Source organism: Xiphophorus couchianus, chromosome 3, assembly GCF_001444195.1.
Source record: "Xiphophorus couchianus chromosome 3, X_couchianus-1.0, whole genome shotgun sequence".
Lineage (NCBI taxonomy): Eukaryota > Metazoa > Chordata > Actinopteri > Cyprinodontiformes > Poeciliidae > Xiphophorus > Xiphophorus couchianus.
Window position 1 is genome coordinate 10,488,738 of NC_040230.1, and position 18,700 is coordinate 10,507,437.

An 18,700-nucleotide genomic window follows, 5' to 3' on the forward strand; every position below is an offset into this window, starting at 1 on the left:
TGGGCATGTTTTTCCTATGCACATGTAAATTAGCTCCAGTTGCTAAAGTTTCTTTTCAGTTTGTACTGTTTTCTATGTGTCTATGAGATAATTAGAGTACTTATTGGGTCCAAAATTATTAGCCCTCCTATGAACGTTTTTTCTTTCAATTCTTCACTGCTGTTAAAGAAGATTTTATTGAAATCATTAGTGATTTTAATAAAAGGCAAAGATGTAAATTCAGTGGGCTAATAATTTTGTCCTCAACAGTATGAAAATGTTAAAATTTGGGAAAGGAAAATTACTTACACAAAATCCTTGCTGTTAAATCTGTGGTAACAGATACACTGGGGTTTCCATCTTGTTTATTGTAGACAGCTGTGCAGGAGATTTTCTCACCATCATAGCTATGTGAGGCAATGAAGGTCAAAACCGAGGTCTGAAACAGAGTTTTGTCCTGATTCTCTTGCAGTTTCACCTGACTCTCTCCCAGTTTGGGAGACCATGTCAAAGCTGGAGGATCAGACGGGCAAGGAGCTGGAGCAGAACATGTCAGTCTCACAGAGGTTCCCTCTTTCACCTCCAGAGTGGATGGAGTCAGAGTTGGTGAGGGAGGATTATCTGAGAGGAAGGTTGAGTGCTACGGTTTAGTGGTTGAGCATGACATTTAATACATCTTTATCTAGACAACAGTACATTTAATATGGGCTAGTCAAACATATTTGATCCATAAGATCTTTGCTTTTCAAAACATACCTGTGACATTAATTTTCACAGAATCATTTGTATAGGTCCATATGAGCCTGCTGGGACATTCCAGTCTGAAATAATAGGTTTTGCTATGACCAGGCTGCATATTGTTGAAGGTGGTAGTGCAGTCTTTCTTTGGTAGGTTTTCCGTTGTATGGTTTACTAGTTGTGTGTTTTGATTGTAAATGACTCACTCTGCTTTACATGTGCTAATCAAAAGGCCTTCAAATTCATTCTGGATGTCAAAGGAGCAGGGGATAGTCATGCAGGATCCTTTGAAAACTTGTACATAATATGGTAAAGAAATCTCGAACTTGTTACACTTGGTACCTGAAAAAGAAAAAAAAGGAAAAAAAGATGAGTCTATAACTTCGGTGGTCATAGCAGCTGTGCGCCACCACAAAGCATTTGTGTGTAGGTTACCATAATGACTTACAACAGCCCTGCTGACCTGCAATATAATTCTTAGGGAGGCATACAACACTGTGTTACATGTTTGTATGTAAAAATGTCACTCTACCACAGGAATGGATCATCAGCATCCACTCAATTTTGTTGAGTTTATTGAATTTTCCTGGTGTATCCTCTGTTACAACCAAGATGATGTGTATATCATTTTGGTTATATACCTGGCATACATGACTAAAAGCTAATTTATTTGCTGAATGAATGATGCAGAAATGACAGCACAAGAGAAACAAATAATGTGCAATCTGGGAACCTGCAACTTCTCAATGCCATGTCCTTCATCTGAGAACAGCTGGGCTGAGCGGTGCCAGATTTACACATGGAAAATGAATCTGGTTGAGGTGAACTGTGGAAAATACCACAAGTTCACTGGACTTCGCCTTGTAGATTTGTCTGGACTGTGATTGGCTGGTCTGCCTGTCAATCATGATCAGCGACAACCTATCAGAGCCTTAATGTGTTGGAACTTTGTGGCAGACCCGGTGTTTTTTGTAGTAGCTTGCAGTAGTTCAATAGTTAAGCAACTGTGTTATCAAAAAGGAGTTATAAGTGTGATATTTGCTGATCATTTTGTTTTGTTGCATCAAGAATTGTAAGTTGAGCGACAATAAAAGGACGCCACATCTTTGAACGGATGCCTGCAGTTTTTTCAGATACAAATCACCACGCCCTTTAGTTCATGAACTGACTGAGAACAGACCGGTTAGAGAGGAAAGTGTCAAGAACTCACAATAAGATAAACCATAACAATTGGTTTATTTGTCCTTTTGACCTATATTAGACATTGTAGATGTCACATTAAGAGTGGCACAAGTCTCGAGAATATTTAACAGTTCTTTTTACTTCACAAATACAGTGTATGTTTTTGAACGCATTTGTGGTATTAAATAATACTTATCACAAACAAATTTTGGTTATGACTCACCATGCAGGAAACAACCAGCGAGAAGAAAAATCAGAAGTCCAGCCATTTTTCTAGACTAGAAATTACAGATAAGACATTGTTCATGTTTGTTTTACAAACTTTCTTCAATAGGTTAGTGTAAAATATGACTGATGTATTCTTTATCTTGAGCATCTACAATCTTTAAGATAATTACATCTACAATTATCTTGAGAATTGAGTCCTGAAAAAATAAAGCAGGAATCCAGTCAACATGCTTGTAAGGATATAAAGGGAGCATAATAAACAACCTTTTCCAAGCATTTTTTTTTCTCAATACCATGTCCCTCACTTATAAATGGGAAGACCCGAAGCTTTATGTTTCAATGGATCAGATAATGAGAGACAGTTATTAATATAAATTGGCCTCATTCACTCATCCCTGTTGAAACTGGTGGACTACACAGTGGGAAAACAGTAAAAATTTCTATAGCAGTCAAAAAGGAAACATTGCAGTCATATGTAACAAAATAGGTATAGCCTATTAATGCCAAAGTGCTACTCAGCCAAATACTTCCCTGACTTACAGCTTGTCGCTGTTAGGTGACTTATTTATCTAATATTCCATCACAGAAAACCAAAATCAGTAAACAAAATATTTTTTAACCTAGTATGCCTTACATAGAGCAGGTCAAAATGACTTACTGTGCATGTTCATGAGGTCTGCAGAAAAGGCATCATTCTCTATAAGTAACTCATATATACACGGAGGCACTGACTTTTAAAGAGGAAGTAAAACCAACATGACAAAAACAATTATCACCACCACCTTTCTATTTTTACTTAGATATCTGATCTCATCCATCCAACCAATATGGTCACAAAACATTTAGTTTTGTGGCTTTCTATAACAACTCACAAATCTTAAAATAAAACATGCATTACACAAGGTTGAATTACATAATTAATTTCAATCTATGGAGGCTTTGTACTAAAACACAAATAAACAGTGTGGGAATTGTCCTTCACAGTCACCAGAGAAGGGGTCATTTTTGATGGCAGGAGCCACCTGAACCACCACACAGGGACTTTAAGTTCTGCCCTCAATTGGTTGGTTGTTGTGTCCTTGGAAAAGACACTTCACTCACCTTGCCTGCTAGTGGTGGTCAAAGGACCAGTGCATGGTAGCACTGGTGCCCCTGACTGTGTGCTACTATCCAGTAGCTTCCCACCATCACTGCGTGAATAAGTATGTGAAAGGGTGTAGTGTGAAGCACTTTGGATTCTTTGCACTTGGTAGAGCACTATAAAAGTAAAAGCTATGATTACCTATGATGGTAGCTCTAGTCTGCTCTAGATTTGTAGTGAACATCTTGTGTCTCTTGTATCTCCAGTCTCTTGTTGCCTTGTTTCCTGTGTTCCAGGTATACCTGAAGCTTTTGTGTTTTCTCCAATCCACCTAAGGGATAACTTACTGTATTTGTGTACTGCCAACAGCAGCCTGACATTCTCAGCTCCTTCACCAGCATCAAGCTCTCGTCAGGATTAAGCCCAGGCAGCAGGTCAAAAGCAGATGGTTTTGTTTTAGTTTTTGGATGTTAAAATTATCACAGAGTTTCCTTCCTGAAACTCCTCTTCTTCCTGCTGCTGAGAACAGAGTTAACAAATTCTCTATAGTAAAAACATTAGTTATCATACCAGCTTTAAATGTGTTTCAGTCTCTCATGGCTGGATGGAAAACACCAGTTCATAGGTAAAACAAAGACACATAGGCAAAACTTGAACAGTTGAACTTAGAAGTCATTTTTACAGAGGTCAGTTAACCTAGCAGTCATGTTATTGTACTGTGGAAGCAGCCCAGAGTACCCGGAGAAACTACTGTATGTTCTATGCATACATAGAACATAGAGACCTGTGCACAGGACTGAAACCCAGAATCTTCCTGCAAGGCAACAATGTTACCAACTTTGCCACCATATCTACTATAAAGTCTGTAAAATGGGCTAGAACAGGAACAAGGTCTTGACTTGCTGTAGAAGCTGGTCATAAAGTGTGAAAATGTCAGAAATAATATTGAGAGTAACATCTTTGCTTTGGCAATGATCTCAGATAGCAAATCTCACACCCATTTCGGAAAACTTCTTTTTCTCAGTACTAATTGTCATTACACAGAACATTCTGGTTTATTTTAAGTTTTCTTCACTACAAGAATGTTCTGTTAAACCCAACATATTTTGGGTTTAGCTCTTGTATGTTGCAACTTTACCAAACTTATAAACACAAATATCTAATTCTATGACGGATCATTTCTGCTCCCCTCCCTCTCCAGCTTGACTGCTACCGCACATTGTGTCGTTCAGATAATACATTTCTTCCCTGTTGTCATACTATTATTATTAAGAATCCAGAGATTTATTTTTTTTATCGCCCCGCAAGGGGTCTTTTTGTGGGCTCTAGTGTCCCTTTTTCAAAGTAGGCTGACAGGAAAGGGGGAAGACATGCGGTAAACGTCGTCGGGTCCGGGTGTAGAACCCGCGACAGCCGCGTCGAGGCTACGTTGCCTCTGAATGTGGGTCGCGCTAACACCCTCCGCCACCACGGCACGCCCTATGATTTTTTTTTTAAGTAAAAGTCTTTCCGTTTCATTTAGAATATTTTTTATTATTATTTTACATATCTATTCATTTATTCTTTTATTTATTTTTAGTTCTTGGGACATTTTCAGCCACCAAACATTCTGGGACAAAGCACACAATAGAGCGCACAATAATTTTTCTCTTTCAATGAATTATGGACTAGGAAATACTCATTTTTTATGTTTGGCATCTGCAATAATAGTAGTTCATGATCAATGTCTAAAAAAGGTGGAGATTCTGTTAAAGACAAATAAGTTTGATTATATCTGCATTTACAGAACCACCTGAACTTACCCGTGATTTCTAGAGCTTCTTTTGAAAAAACTGAATAACACATGCCACATAAATTCAGAGATGCCTGCTTTAACAGACTAAAGTCATTATGTCAATTTGTTTAAAATGTTTTTGATTATTCCAACATAATATGAAACAAAAGTTAAGTTCAACTCCCTCCAATCAAATGTGATTTTAGCAGCTCCTCAATCTTTATCTGGAGCTCCATAGCTTTATCTGCATTCTCTCCTTTCTCCATTTCCCCCCCACTGTTCTGCAGGCCTCTCAGCACTGACTGCAGAGCATCAACATTCTTCACTGAGTCCATCTGGTCCCTGTCGGCACGGATCTCCTCCACCCAGCCCAGGTAGGCCTGGAGCAACCCCAGGTCGTCCACAAAGTTTGCAATAATCCTTAGATCTGGTCTCAATTTCTCCAGTTCCCTGAGCCTTTTTCTGCCCAGCTCTCCAATGTCATTTCCAACAATTCTAAAGAAAAGGGAATAAAACAGTGGTGGAATACTCAGTCTCCACTAGATGGCAGTTGTGGATACCACATAGAAACAGGTTAAATGTGTTTGTCTTACGTCAGAATCTTAAGGGAAGTGTTTTTGCTGAGGCAGTCAACAATATTTTCCGTCCCTTTCTCTGTGATACCAGTGATGTCCAGATAGAGCTCTTCAACAGTGGTGTTATTCTCCAGGGCGGTCCACAGCTCATTAACCCCTTCAGGACCCAGGTTGTTTCCACACATACTGTAAGAGTGGTTTGACAAAAATGTATTAAATACGTTAGTAGATTGTATTTGCTCCTTTGTGACATGTTAAGGTTTCTTTTTCTTCCTTAGATTTTTCAAAGACAAATAACCTTAACCCTTTCAGATAAAACACATCATGTGCTGTGAAAAAGTATTTGCTTTTCATCAAACTTAGAATCTTAAGATCCTCAAATGACTTCAATATTGATAATTCTCATAAAAAACTTATCAGACAAAACAAAACAACAAAAAAATACTGCAATAAAAATAAATAAAAAAAATCAGAAGGGCAATTTTTTGTCAAGGGGAGTTGCTCATGCAACTACTTTCTAGACTCCTATTCTTCCAACATAGAAAAGGAGTTAGACCAGAGGATACGTACTTATACTTATCTACCAACCCTGAATAGCAGTATCTAGTTTATATACTTTGGATCAACATTATTAGACTACGTTTTGGACTCTTTTTCTCCCAACCGAAGAACAGAAGTTCTAGCAACCCGGAAGAGGAGCACCTAGTTTACATACTTTACATCAACATTATTTTTTCTTCTTTTCCTTTTTCCTTTGGTTTGTTATTTTGTTTGCGTTTCCTTTAAATTTCTGTAAATCACTTTGTATTGCTTTGTTGCTGAAAATGTGCTATATAAATAAAATTACCTTTACCTTTAGTACCATCTAGTGTCTATCTGTGTACACTGAATGCAAAAATGCATATAGAGAGTTCTGACGTTTTGGCGCAAGCTTCTTTGAAGTCATCATAAATAGTTCCCATTCTTCTATTAGAGAGACCAGTTAGAAAAAAATTCTAAATCAATTGAGATTCATAACTGGACTCTAGATTTGCCAAGAAAAAAGTAAAATCTTTCCACTACAAGCAACTGAACTTTTAGTGTTAAAAAAAAAAAACCCTTTAAGATCAGTGGTCATGATAAAATGATAATAATTAATGAGTGGGAAAAAAAAGTAATACTTCTGGCAAAAATCATTGTTGAAATCTAAACATTTTGATCATTCCTAAAGCTTTTTGGGAAAATATTGACAGGCTTGACGAGACTTGTATAAAACTAACAGCACATCAGAAAAATCATATGATACAGTCAAAATTGGTGCTGAATGGTGTTATGGTGAGGGGTTGCTTTGCTTGTTCAGCATCTGGGCAGCTTGCTTTAATTGATGGAAGTATGAATTCTGTTCTCCACCAGAAAATGATGTAGAAAATTACTTGAGTAATACTTCATGATTTGAAGCTCAAGTCATGTGGGTTATTAAATCTACGTCTGTAAGGTTCAGAGTCTGAGTTTAAATCTGGTTGAGATGCTGTTGTGTGGCCTTAAATTAGCCAGTCATGTTAAAAAAATCCTCCAGTGTGGCTGCTGCCAGTTACTTTAAACACTTGCCAAGGGATAAACAATCTGTTATTACATTACTTTTTCATGCAGGATTATGTTGGTTTTCTTTTTTCTCTTAGTAAATGAACTCATCAATTCCACTGAATGAAAATACAAATGAATTTTGTATTTACTCATCTTTACTAATATTTTTCTACTATAAAATCTATTTGATGATGTGCAACACACAAGTGTGGCAAAGAACAGAAAAGGAAGATATCTGTCATCAGCAAATAATTTTTCAAAGCACTGAATGTCCTTTATAATAAGGAGTTAAGGTTGCATAGTTTATTTGAAAATTCCAATCTTCTTAAAATTAATAATTTCAGTTGCCCTTAAGATTCTGAGAAGACTTACAAGAGTTTCTTGACTTGGCATTCGTTTGATTTCAGAACTGCAGATTCTAATAAAGCTGCTTGCCAATCCAGACAGTTGTATCTCAAACTGAAACAGAGGAGAAAAACATATGTGCACTTGATTTTTGTTATTTGCTGGGGATCAGACTTGTTTCCTGTCAAGTCTGTCAGGATGTATTTGAAAGAAGAGCGAGGAGATCCCTGGATAGGTTTAGGTCAGACTAACACAAAGAGTTAGTTTGTATTATTCAAATGTTGACATGTGAATATAAATTGAAGGACTCACTAGAGAGATTCACAGCGATGGAGGATTGGCCTCAGTCGGTTGAGTCCTCTGTTTCCAATGTTGGAGTAACCCAGGTTGAGTTCCTGAAGCGTGTGTGGAGAAAACTTCAGCACATAGTGCATTGCTGCACAGTCCACAATATTCAACTTCATTTTAAACAAGTTAAGCTTCTTAATCTCTGGTGCTGCGATGGTAGTGGTCTCGTTCGTGTGAAACTCCATCAAACAATGCAAAAGATTCAATGCGGTTTCATTTTTCATCTCCTTGTGTTTAAATTGGTCTTGGAACCATAATCCCAGACTGGTGGGGATTCCATTCTCTTCCTCCTTGGAGGGGTTAACAAGGCCATCTAGTTGCTTCGCTAATCTCGTTCGTAGAAGTCCCATAAAGAACCTTGTGAACATTTGAAGACTATCCAGGATGTCCATGTTAAGCTCTATGTTTTTTAGCAATGTAGAAGAGACAGATGGTGGATGTAACCCAAAGCACCAGAGGTTTAAAGCTTGAGTTATATCCTCCTGATTGAAGAGGTTGAGGGCACAGTAGAGAGCTGCCAAATGTTCCTGAACAGTCAAGTGGAAGAAGGAAAACATCTCCACTGCCTCCTCTTTGAGAGGATGAAGGATCTGACAAAGAAAGGTGCTTTGAATATTAACTGGTGTTACACCATAATTCTCCAGGTCTTTTCTGCTGAACATGATCTTCCTCTGCAGGAGATTTTCGTAAGCCAGTTTTCCCAGGTTTGTCAGCTGTTGCTTTGCTTGGGAGAGAACTTCTGATCTTGAAGTTGACCTTTCTGCACTTGCCCTCAGTGCATGGTGTTTGACTGTTGTAAACAGATAGCAGAAGTAAACCTCACTCACTGTTCTGGGTGGGTTTAACTCCAGAGATTTAAAGTCACCAAGATCCTGAGATCCCAAGAAGAACTCCAGCATAGCAGTACAGATGATGTAACAATAAAGTGGAATAAAGGACAACACAAAAATGCTGTCATTGTTCGAGATGTAATCGTAGACTTTTTCTGCGACTTTCCTGTCCTTGTAGAACTTGGTGGTATACTCTTTGACCTGGTTTTCCTCGAAGCCCAGCACCACACAGCATCTCTGAAAGAAACGCTTTGGAGCTTCTGTAGATGGCCTTGTTGTGAGAATGATGGATGCCTCTGGGAGAAGATTTCCTTTAATCAAAGCAACTACCAGCTCAGACACGGGCAGCTTTGACTTTATACCAATGTTTTTGTCCCTACTTTTCCAGTCTAAAGAGAATCTAAACTCATCTAAGCCATCAAGGATGAAGAGCAGAGATCCTGGTGCAGTGAACAGATCAGGAAGAGCATCCTTTAAGTGCCGGAACTTCTCTCCCAGTAGCTCCAACAAACTAATAGGAGCTTCAATTAGATTGAGCTCTCTGAAAGATAAATCAAAGATGCAGGTGAATTCGCGCATGCTCTTTCCGATTGCCCATTCATAGACGAGCCTCTGGACCGCTACACTCTTTCCAATACCAGCAATACCCTTCACTTTAACCCTTTTAGGTGGCTGTCCTGTTGTCTCTTGAGGACTCAGTAGTTGGCTTGGTCTAATGCGCTGGCATGATTGGTGGACATAGATACGGGCTCGTCTGCTTGCTAAGTCAAAGTACTCATGTTGACTGCTGTCAGTGAAGTCGTTGTCCTCTGTCACGAAGAGGTCAGTGTAGCGAATCTCAATGTGAGAAGTTGAGTTTGAAACTTCTCCACTGCCCTCCGAGTAACACTTCAGCTCCTCCATGCGCTTCAGGAAGGTTGTTTTGTGGATAGAAATTTGAGCTGGAACAGAACATATGGTAATTTTCTGAAATTTTGTTAATAAATTACATTTCTCTGATCTTACTTTATAACATGGGTTTTCATCATTACATTTTCAATATTAGATCAAGGCTTCTTTTAAAGATGATAATTATGACCCAGTTTATTTTTCCACAGCCAGCGACATACCTGGAAGCCATGACCATATATCACCTAAAAGGTCTCTGCCACTAGTTCTGATCAGTCCTAAATTAATCTCTAAAAAAATTGTAGAAAACTGTAGTTCAAGGAGATTCTTTATCAACATAAATTACAGCATTTGTCAAGCTATCTTTGCAAACTGATGTTTTAATTCACTTTTGTTTGTTGTTAGTCTTCTCAAATGTGCCTCCAGCACAGAAAACTCTGGTTGTTTTGTGCTGAAGCTGGTGCATGTAGCACTGGATAAGCTCTGCATTTTTTTGATATACAAAATCTTTTTGTGTTGTTTTGTACTTACCTTTTAGGTTGGCCACCCTTTGACTCCTTGTTGGTTTTAGATCTTTCTTACCTAAATGATGACATATATAGTTATTGAATCAATATAACATTGGTATCAACATACCATTGTTTTAAAAAGTAAGTCTTAAAACCGCTAAATTGCATTGTTGTAGGATTCCTGGATTAAAATAGTATTAGCAATGACACCAATATTCAGCAATGGCATCAAAGGGAGCAAGTAGTCTTTGTTGCTAAATGTGTGACCAGATTTTATTCTGATTTTATGAAGTTTCATGGCACTGACTCTAAGTAATCTACTACAATAATTCCTTGCCTTAATAAATCATTATTTATTTAGGAAAATAAATAAATGAATAAATAAATAAATAATTAGTGCCTAAATAAATAATTATTTAGGCAATGAAATATCTATACATACAATGTATAGACACAATCTATATGTCTATACATTTTGTATGGACATATTCATCCATACAAAATGTTTCCAGTACCATAAACTGTGGATGTTATATTTAGGTATTAAAACTGGTATTTTCTCATACCCTGCCATACATGTCAAAAAGTATTTTGGTAGTACTTTAGTTCTTGTTAAAAAATGTTATTCATACCTCTAACCTCCTGTGTTATGGAGAATCCTTTGTTCTTCCTTTTGAATAGTTTAGCAATGGGTCCTCTAGGTTTCTTGTGCTTATCTGTCAATTTAAGAAAATAATTTATGTAATTAGACATATGTTATATATAGAATTAGTTGACTGTTGGCATTTAGGCCTGGATAGTTTCACATTTTTCTGCTTACTTCACCTGAAAATCCACAATATCTGTAGTTCCAAATTAATTTCATAGATATTGGTACATCAAATAAAGAGAAGTGAGTCACTGTTGGCTCTGGATGAAAAGTTAACAAAGTGCTGCAGTGTTGAAATGTTTCACACAGACTCAACCTCAAAGTTTATTAGCATACCACATTTATAATCATCAAATTATGAAAGTGCTGCACAAGTCATGTTATCAGTAGTAAACAGCTAAATTAAGGTTAGAATGAAACAAGAAGACACAACCAAGTAAAATTAGTGAAATAGATTTTTGTTTTATGAAAAGAATAACAGAAAACGCTAGAATATTCAGTTCAACTAGAAATCAAAGCTCAAGTAGAGAAGTAGGTTAGTAAGGAGCAACAAAATGATTATCTGCGTTGTTCAGATGAGCAAAGGATTGAACCTACAAATGAGCAGTGACCTACCCACTGGTTAAAATAAAGCCAGATTTTTACAAATGGACTGAAAGAACTCCTGTTTCTCAAGAAAGATTTAAATTAGTTTAATGCTGTGCCTTTAATAACACAAGTGTTAAAGGTATAGATTAGTTTGATGTTTCCTGTGTTGTCTTTGTGCGATTGCAAAAATCATCAAAAGCGTCTTGGCAGAGCATCAAAGTTTTGCCAACTTTGATGTCGCTGACCAGTAAATTGCATAATCTACCTGTGCAAATATGACCTTACACACTAAAATTTGCAATCATCATTCACCTGTACTTCAACTCTACATTAATGTAGTTTGAAAACATAACACAGTTATGAGTAACATTCCAAACCATCCTCACCTTCAGCTTCTACCACTTCAGATGGTGGTTGCTTGTTTGCAAAAGATCTACAGTGTCTATCAACCCAAATGTGCAGATCCTTGCAGTAATAATCTTGCACTTCTTTCAGCACCTGCAGGAACCGTTGACTGCTCTCCTCTGAGGCACATGCTGTCTCCAGAGCCTGAGCCACAGCATCAGGTGGGGGTTTTTCTAGTAAAGATAGGTAGGAGCTGGGAGAGAGCACCTCATCGTCATAGAGCCAACGTAACAGGGGAGCTGGATGGTCGCAAGTCCAGTTCAGCAACAGTTCCCTCTGAGATCGAAGCAGCTCCTGAGCTGAGGTCATGGTTTCAGAGAATACTGCCAAAATGTTGATTCAGTTCAAATTACAACTTACACATTAAAGTTTTCTTACAAAGCCGAAATAGTCAGACTTTTACTTTTAAATGATAGAGGTCTGCACATTCTTCTAAAACCTTACCATAAAGTGTGGTGCTTCGTTTGTTATTATCTCCTCAGTCAGGTGAGTGTTGCTCCTCCTGCAACACTCCCCTTTTTCTGCTGAGTGTTGCAGCAACAGCAGTTAGCCTTTGTCTTAAGTACTAGTTGAAGGTGGCAACTCTCCAAAGGTTCAATGTTCAGGGTTTTGCACCTGATTTTGCCTATTTGTTTTAGTTTAAATATGTGGAACAATGCTTTCATTTTCACCCACTAAACATGAGACACACTAAACATTCAGAATGTTTCTTGAATAGTCTTAGAGGACAGAGAAGGCTTTCCTGTTAAAATACTCAAATAATATGTTTTTCTGTTGTGCTTTCCTTTCAGTAGTGACCTACTGGCATTTCTATATGTTGCCAGATGGCAAAACTTCAGTGTCAGACAGGTTAACTATTAATCATTTTTGATATTGTTTTTATAGTCTTATTGCTGTGGAAAGTTTTCTACAACCTTTTATCATCAACACTGGAGGTTCATTACAATACCTTGCTAAAGTATATGTATCCCTTGAACCTTTTCACACAATGAAAAACAAACCATTGTATTATAATTTTTGTTACAGACCAACAGATATTCTATTTTCTTTACAAATACAAATCTGAAAAGTGTGGCATGGAAAAGTGTTTAACCCCTTTACTCTGATAAGTCTAAATAAAATCCATTGCAGCCAGCCGACTGCTATACTCCACCTCGATGCATTTTAATAACAATACAATTACAGTTATAAGATCAACTCCAAGATTTAAACTCCCCACAGAGCTCTGTTTAATTAAATGCAAACCTCCTAAGACATGACCATCCACCTAAACACATGGAAATCCTTAGCTTAACAAACACAATCTGTTGATAAGACAACTATTCTTGTTATGCACACCACAAAATTGACCTCCATGGAATAGTAAGATGAAAAAAGAAATGGTTGAAAAAATTCCTGAAAAGTCCTGTTTATTTCTTACTACAAAGCCAAAGCCAACAGGTGTAAAAGTTGCTCTGGTAAGGTGAGACCAAAATTACCTTTCTGCAAAATGCATTGCAATATCAGACATCTATTGCAGTATATCACCTTAAATTCACCCTCACCTGTGTAAAACATGTTGGTGATAACCTCATGCCTGCAGAGAAGCAAGGTGGAGCTTAGTTCACGGCAATCCTGGAAGAAAATCTGTTAAAGGTTGCAAACAACTCGGAACTAGGACTGAGATTTACCTTCAAGCATACAGCCAGAACCACAAGAGAGGCTTAGTTCAAAGCATATTTACCTGTTGGTATAGCCTAATTCAATTCCAAATGAACATCCAAGTGAGAATATGTGACAATACTTGAAATGTGCCAGTTACAGATGCTCTACATCACATCTGACAGATCTTGAGCCGTTTTGTACAGAACAATTATGGTTCTACAAAGTATTGGCACAGGGAGACGGAATACAAATTCTCTTCAAACTTTTCAGATTTATATGCATAAAAAATTCACACTCTTGCAGTACTTTGTGTTGATTTGTTAAATTAAATTCCAATAAAACATATTTACATTTACAATTGTGACATATAAAAACAGGAGGAAAGAACTTAGCACATTTGGAGCCTTTAGGGAAATGACTAGCAGCATGAGAGTGACTCACTCCTTGTCATGTGTTGTCTTGCTGATGTCTTTCTTTCCGAAGCAAATAATTTCCACTTTTTTGGATATATTTTAAAAAATAAAATCTAAGTTGCTGTGCAGTTTAAAATGAACTATTTTCTGGTTAGCAAGACAAAAAATCATATTAACCATGTTTTGGAAGATTCAAACAGATTTTAAACAAACCATTTGTTAATAGCATTTGCATTGGTAGCTTGGTAGACAGTGGTGACACAATGAAACAGGCCAACTTCCTCTTCTTTGCCCCTTTCATCCCCTTCCCCAGTCTGCTGGAAGAAAACTGCTGCAGCCATGCATGGAGACGCAAGCCTTTTTAAATGTCTCCAACTTATTGGTGAGTAGTGAATTAATTTATTACTATCTAGTGAGTGGATGTTTGTTTTGTAGAAGTTCTAAAGACTTTTATTGTTAGTTAATATGCATGATAAACTGATATAATCAGTAAGGTAGCTGGTTAAATCAGTCATGATTATTTTAACAGTGGAGACATTTATTTTGCCTTACATTAATATTTTCTGCAGTCTTCAGTGGCAAAGGTGAAATTATTTTGTGAATTATGTTGTAAACTTTTCTGATTTCTAGTTCATAGTACAAAGAATTTAATTCAAAATGCAACATATTTTTTTGAACAATGTGCAGAGTGGATACTTCTTACCAGGGCTAAGGGCACAATTACGCTGTTCCTTTTTTCTAAATATATCTATTGCACAACTATTTTGTGTTGGGGATCCAAAAAATTGCAATTAAATACAATACTATAACCATTACATTATCATTAATCAATGTGAGGAATTTCTATGGCTTAAGAGTGATCATTCCCAAATACCATAAGAGATTATTGTTTTACAACTGCTTGGCCATAGTGTTTTTTAAGTATCCCCTGTTAATATTCCTTTAACTTATAATTATAGTCAAGTAAAATGGTAATTTTCTGCTTTCTAAATTATTTTCTTTTCTTTATTACTGAAGCGGTCTTGTGGATGGCAGTCCAGGCTGTCTCGCCTGTGCCCTCAGTCCCTGACCGTGTACAGGGTGTGGTTGGCTCCTGCATGGTGATTCCTTGCTCCTTCACCCCTGCAGACCCTCACCCCAACAGGGGACGGAAGGAGAGGGTGGATGTGCGACTCAGATTCAGAGGTGGTGGGCCTTTTTTCCCTCTCAGGAGCACTGCTTTCAACAGTGAGAGCAAAGACCAAGTGAGCAGGGATTTCCTCGGCCGGACTTTTCTCTATGGCCAAATGTCCGATGGAGACTGCTCAGTGAAGATAGAACAGCTTAGAGTGGATGACCCAAAGGTGTTTGAACTGGCTTTGAAGAAAGGCAGCGATTTAGTCTGGGGGGTGTCAAGGAGTGTAAATGTAGACATCATCGGTGAGTGGCATAAAAATACTTTGCTCTGTCTGTTTTTGTTTTATGTAAATTAATTGAAATTGTTTGAGAGGTTTACAGCTTACAATCTCATGAGAGACCAAAAATAAAATGGGCAACAGTCATTGACAGTTATTGTAGTTTTGCTGATTTACTAGTTAAATAAATTCTAAAAGAAAAAATACATAGATGTTTTTTTTTTTTCTTGCTGATAGACAACCCTGAGCCTCCTGTCATCAGCGGCGTGTTGTCAGCCAAAGAAGGACAGTTGGTCTCTCTGAACTGCTCCGTCAGCTACCACTGTCCCTCCAGACCCCCAACCCTGCAGTGGAAGTGGGACCAAGGAGCCGACCTCAACAGCAGTGAGCTAGGAGAGCTACAAACCCTCCACCCAGGTCCCCACAAGTGGATGCTGCTGGCTTCTTTGTCTTTCATCGCATCCCACCAGGTGAAGCCCCAGCTCTGGTGTGCAGTTAAATATCCAGAAACCAAAATGTTAGCGATGGTGAAGGACCTTCATGTGACATGTAAGCAAAACTATGCCCCTAATATCTTTGTTTCTTAGCTGAGTTTAATCTAACCTGGTTTCCATTACCCATGCTTTTAGTTCCACCAAAAGATGTGAAGGTGGAGGTTCAGACATTGATCGTTCAGCAGGGGGGCAACGCCTTGCTTGTTTGCTCATGCAAAGCTGACCCTCCAGTGACAGAGTATCGCTGGTCCTACACTCAACACGGCCACACTGTGCACCTTCACCACCGATCACACAGTCTGCGATTGTTGAACGTGACCAAAGACATGAGAGTCCGCTGCTCAGCCAAGAACACCATTGGTCGAGGAGAATCCCAGCCCACGTCGCTTAATATACAATGTAATTATATCCTTTATGCTACTTTGTTGTTGCAATGTTTTCCTTGACACCAAACACTTTCAAAAACAGAAAGATTATTTTCTTAGAACCAGATGCTGGATTTTTGTGGTTTTAGGATGTCCATCTTTCTATTGTGTTTGGTTGGGTTTTGCACAGATGACACCTGCTTTACACTGAGATATCACATATTGCACAAGTGGAACTCTACCTGAGTGTCTTACTGGAATTCACTGAAATCCTAAGAGATCCCCATCTTTTCGCAAATGTTTGTGAAGCAGTTAGTACCTGTAGCCATGGACGAAACATCTGAATTCAATAATTTCGATAGATATACAAATAGAATAGAATAGAATAGAAATATATTTTTTGTCAAACGGTGAAGAAATTCAAGTGTACGAGCAGCATGTTAAATTTAAAGGAAAGTGTTTATTTTTAACACTTCCATTTAAAGGTAAACACTGTAAATGGTAAACAAAAAAATAAAAAAATGACAGACTAAATGAAATGTTCAACAGAGTAGGGTAATTTGATTTTTTGTATATAGAAAACAGCAAGAGACTATTTGAAAGAAATAAAGCTTCTATGAAAACAATTTTCTGCAACATTTTTTGGCTCTATATGCCAACATTAAAAGCCATGATAAGGACTATTGGGGTAGTATAACACTGCAAACACATGCCTTTTGTTTCTTTTAGATAAGCCTTCCATCTCACATCTCTCTTCCACCTGTGTTGTGGAGGATTCTGAGGTGTGCTGTCGCTGTTTGGTCGACTCCAACCCCAAGGCAGCTGTCACCTGGAGCGTCAATGGGACTGTTCCACCTTATGATTACAACGTGTCTGTAACATCAGAGCCCGACATGCTCACAGTGTCTCTAAGGGGATACATGGACAAACCATTGAGTGTAATCTGTTTTGCATTCAACGCACTCGGAAATGACTCCCTGGTTTTGCTGCAGGGGGAGGAAGGTATGTCTCTATTCTTGCTACACTAACAAAAAGAACATCTTCCTCTTGTTTTTCTTTCCATGTGATGCTGGGGTTGAACTATGTACACAATATCCCCACAGCCTACAAATATTTTAAAAATGAAGAAAACTCTGTAAACAAAAGCTTGAGGGATTTTGTTTTATGTCATAAAGTGGTCTTACTGGTTTCCTAAAGTCACTGTAATTGGTATGGATAGTATACAGTAAAGCTTTATATGCTGATTTATCCTGCTTTTGTATTCAAGATCCAGAAACTGCATCTGTGGTCTGGATCATTTTACCTGCTGTGGTCATCTCACTGTGTGTATGCCTTCTGTCCCTGCTTGTCTGCTTCTACCGAAGGAGAGCTAAAAGGTATGTGTGAAACAAATTTACCTATAAAATAAAGATGTTATTTCTACATATTTATAATACAAGGCTTTTGGTCTTCTCCCTTCTAGACACATCATGATCAGACATCAATCTGTCTTCCCTGAAGGACTAGGAATTTATCAGAACAGGATGCCTCTCTACATTAACTGCACTGAAGTGACAAATATTTACACTAATGGAAGCTACCAGCTTGTGTACCAGAACTCCACACCTGTTTTTGTTCATACAAAGCAGGTATTATATATTTTGGTTCTTAAAGAAAAGGTCATACTTACTAGGAGATACATCCCAATTTTTTTTCTTTTACGTACTGCCCACTTTGTATTTTAATGATCTGCCTCTGTTTTTCAGGTCCATCCAATGGGCCGAAGAGGTGGGGAGAGGAGAAGAGGTAGAGATGTTGCAAGAAGAGACAGAGGAGCAGGTGTGGGACTCAGGGATACATCAGAGGTCCAAAGTGCTTCTCCAGGTGATCCAGAGACAGCCATCTATGTAGAGATCCTCTGAATTTTAAAACAAAAATTAGCTGGAAATTGATTCTCTGATGTTTGGGACAATTGTCCTAGTGTTACTCCCTGTCTGCAATGTATATAGTGTTCAATACTGTGTTACATGGGTTTTATGAATTTTTTTAAGGAAGAGTTATATTCCTGCTAAAGTTTTATTTTCTTAAGTCTGCAATGTAAGAATATAAGATATTCTTTACTTACACTGTACTTTAAATATTCTTGTGAATGTTTTTGTTTTTTAAACATTGATCAGTGTTTGAATTCTAAAGAGGACAGCAAATAATAAAAGTAAAACTATGACCATTAACATTCAGTTTATTGTCATGTGGATATTTTTTTTAAATTATTTTTAAGGGATATGAAGCAGAGGCCAAAAAAATCTGATTATGCTGCCAGAAAGTAGCATGCCCAGGCCCCAGCCCTCAGATCTGCATGTCACATGATTGAGACATTCGTTCCTTCCCATGAGTTGTGGGCCTATGTAGTGTAGTGATGTCTGGCCAAGTCCCAGGAGACCAACCATCAGGCATTCCACTGCAAGCTTGTTTCCCCAGAATTGTCTCCAGGATGGTCCTGGCCATACTTCTTGTAATTGTGGTCCACTATTCATAAAATTGATCAACTCACTCTTGCTCTGACCTCTCCCCTGAGGGCAATTTACCATGGGTAACCCTAACTTTAGTCAAAGCCTTCAAAAGCAATCACCCCATGGTATTTAAATTCCTCTACCATATAAATGTCTCAAATCTGGAAAAAAACTAATTGTTTCCACCAGATCATCTATTTTCCCTCAGCATATGAATTC

General features: G+C 37.9%; 2 protein-coding genes across 3 annotated transcripts; one reads left to right on the forward strand and one right to left on the reverse strand.

Annotated features, from left to right (window-relative positions):
• Positions 1-4,776: 4,776 nt before the first annotated feature.
• Positions 4,777-14,073, reverse strand: LOC114141817 (NLR family CARD domain-containing protein 3-like). The gene is made up of 7 exons (XM_028012656.1): positions 11,664-14,073; positions 10,673-10,756; positions 10,063-10,113; positions 7,778-9,584; positions 7,493-7,579; positions 5,576-5,743; positions 4,777-5,477 (listed from the first exon to the last, which is right to left on the reverse strand). The coding sequence occupies exons 1-7, from the start codon at positions 11,989-11,991 to the stop codon at positions 5,159-5,161; spliced, it is 2,844 nt and encodes a 947-aa protein (XP_027868457.1). The 5' UTR covers positions 11,992-14,073; the 3' UTR covers positions 4,777-5,158.
• Positions 5,277-18,208, forward strand: LOC114141816 (sialoadhesin). 2 transcript variants are annotated; one of them, XM_028012654.1, is made up of 9 exons: positions 5,277-5,356; positions 14,053-14,121; positions 14,757-15,158; positions 15,371-15,682; positions 15,763-16,026; positions 16,722-16,994; positions 17,260-17,368; positions 17,455-17,620; positions 17,738-18,208. In XM_028012654.1, the coding sequence occupies exons 2-9, from the start codon at positions 14,079-14,081 to the stop codon at positions 17,891-17,893; spliced, it is 1,725 nt and encodes a 574-aa protein (XP_027868455.1). In that variant the 5' UTR covers positions 5,277-5,356; positions 14,053-14,078; the 3' UTR covers positions 17,894-18,208. The 2 variants fall into 2 exon arrangements, with proteins under 2 accessions (XP_027868455.1, XP_027868456.1); XM_028012655.1 differs by lacking the exon at positions 17,738-18,208 and having other exon boundaries at positions 17,357-17,368; positions 17,455-17,587.
• The last annotated feature ends 492 nt before the right edge of the window (positions 18,209-18,700 follow it).

Excerpts from the sequence above, each read along its gene's own strand:
- LOC114141817 (XM_028012656.1), bottom strand. The coding sequence starts at position 11,991 with ATGACCTCAGCTCAGGAGCTGCTTCGATCTCAGAGGGAACTGTTGCTG. Across the intron at positions 10,114-10,672 it reads CATAACACAGGAGGTTAGAG|GTAAGAAAGATCTAAAACCA; the intron begins GTATGAATAACA and ends GTCATCATTTAG. Across the intron at positions 5,744-7,492 it reads TGCCAAGTCAAGAAACTCTT|TATGTGTGGAAACAACCTGG; the intron begins GTAAGTCTTCTC and ends CCACTCTTACAG.
- LOC114141816 (XM_028012654.1), top strand. The coding sequence starts at position 14,079 with ATGCATGGAGACGCAAGCCTTTTTAAATGTCTCCAACTTATTG. Across the intron at positions 16,027-16,721 it reads CACGTCGCTTAATATACAAT|ATAAGCCTTCCATCTCACAT; the intron begins GTAATTATATCC and ends TGTTTCTTTTAG. Across the intron at positions 17,369-17,454 it reads TACCGAAGGAGAGCTAAAAG|ACACATCATGATCAGACATC; the intron begins GTATGTGTGAAA and ends TCTCCCTTCTAG.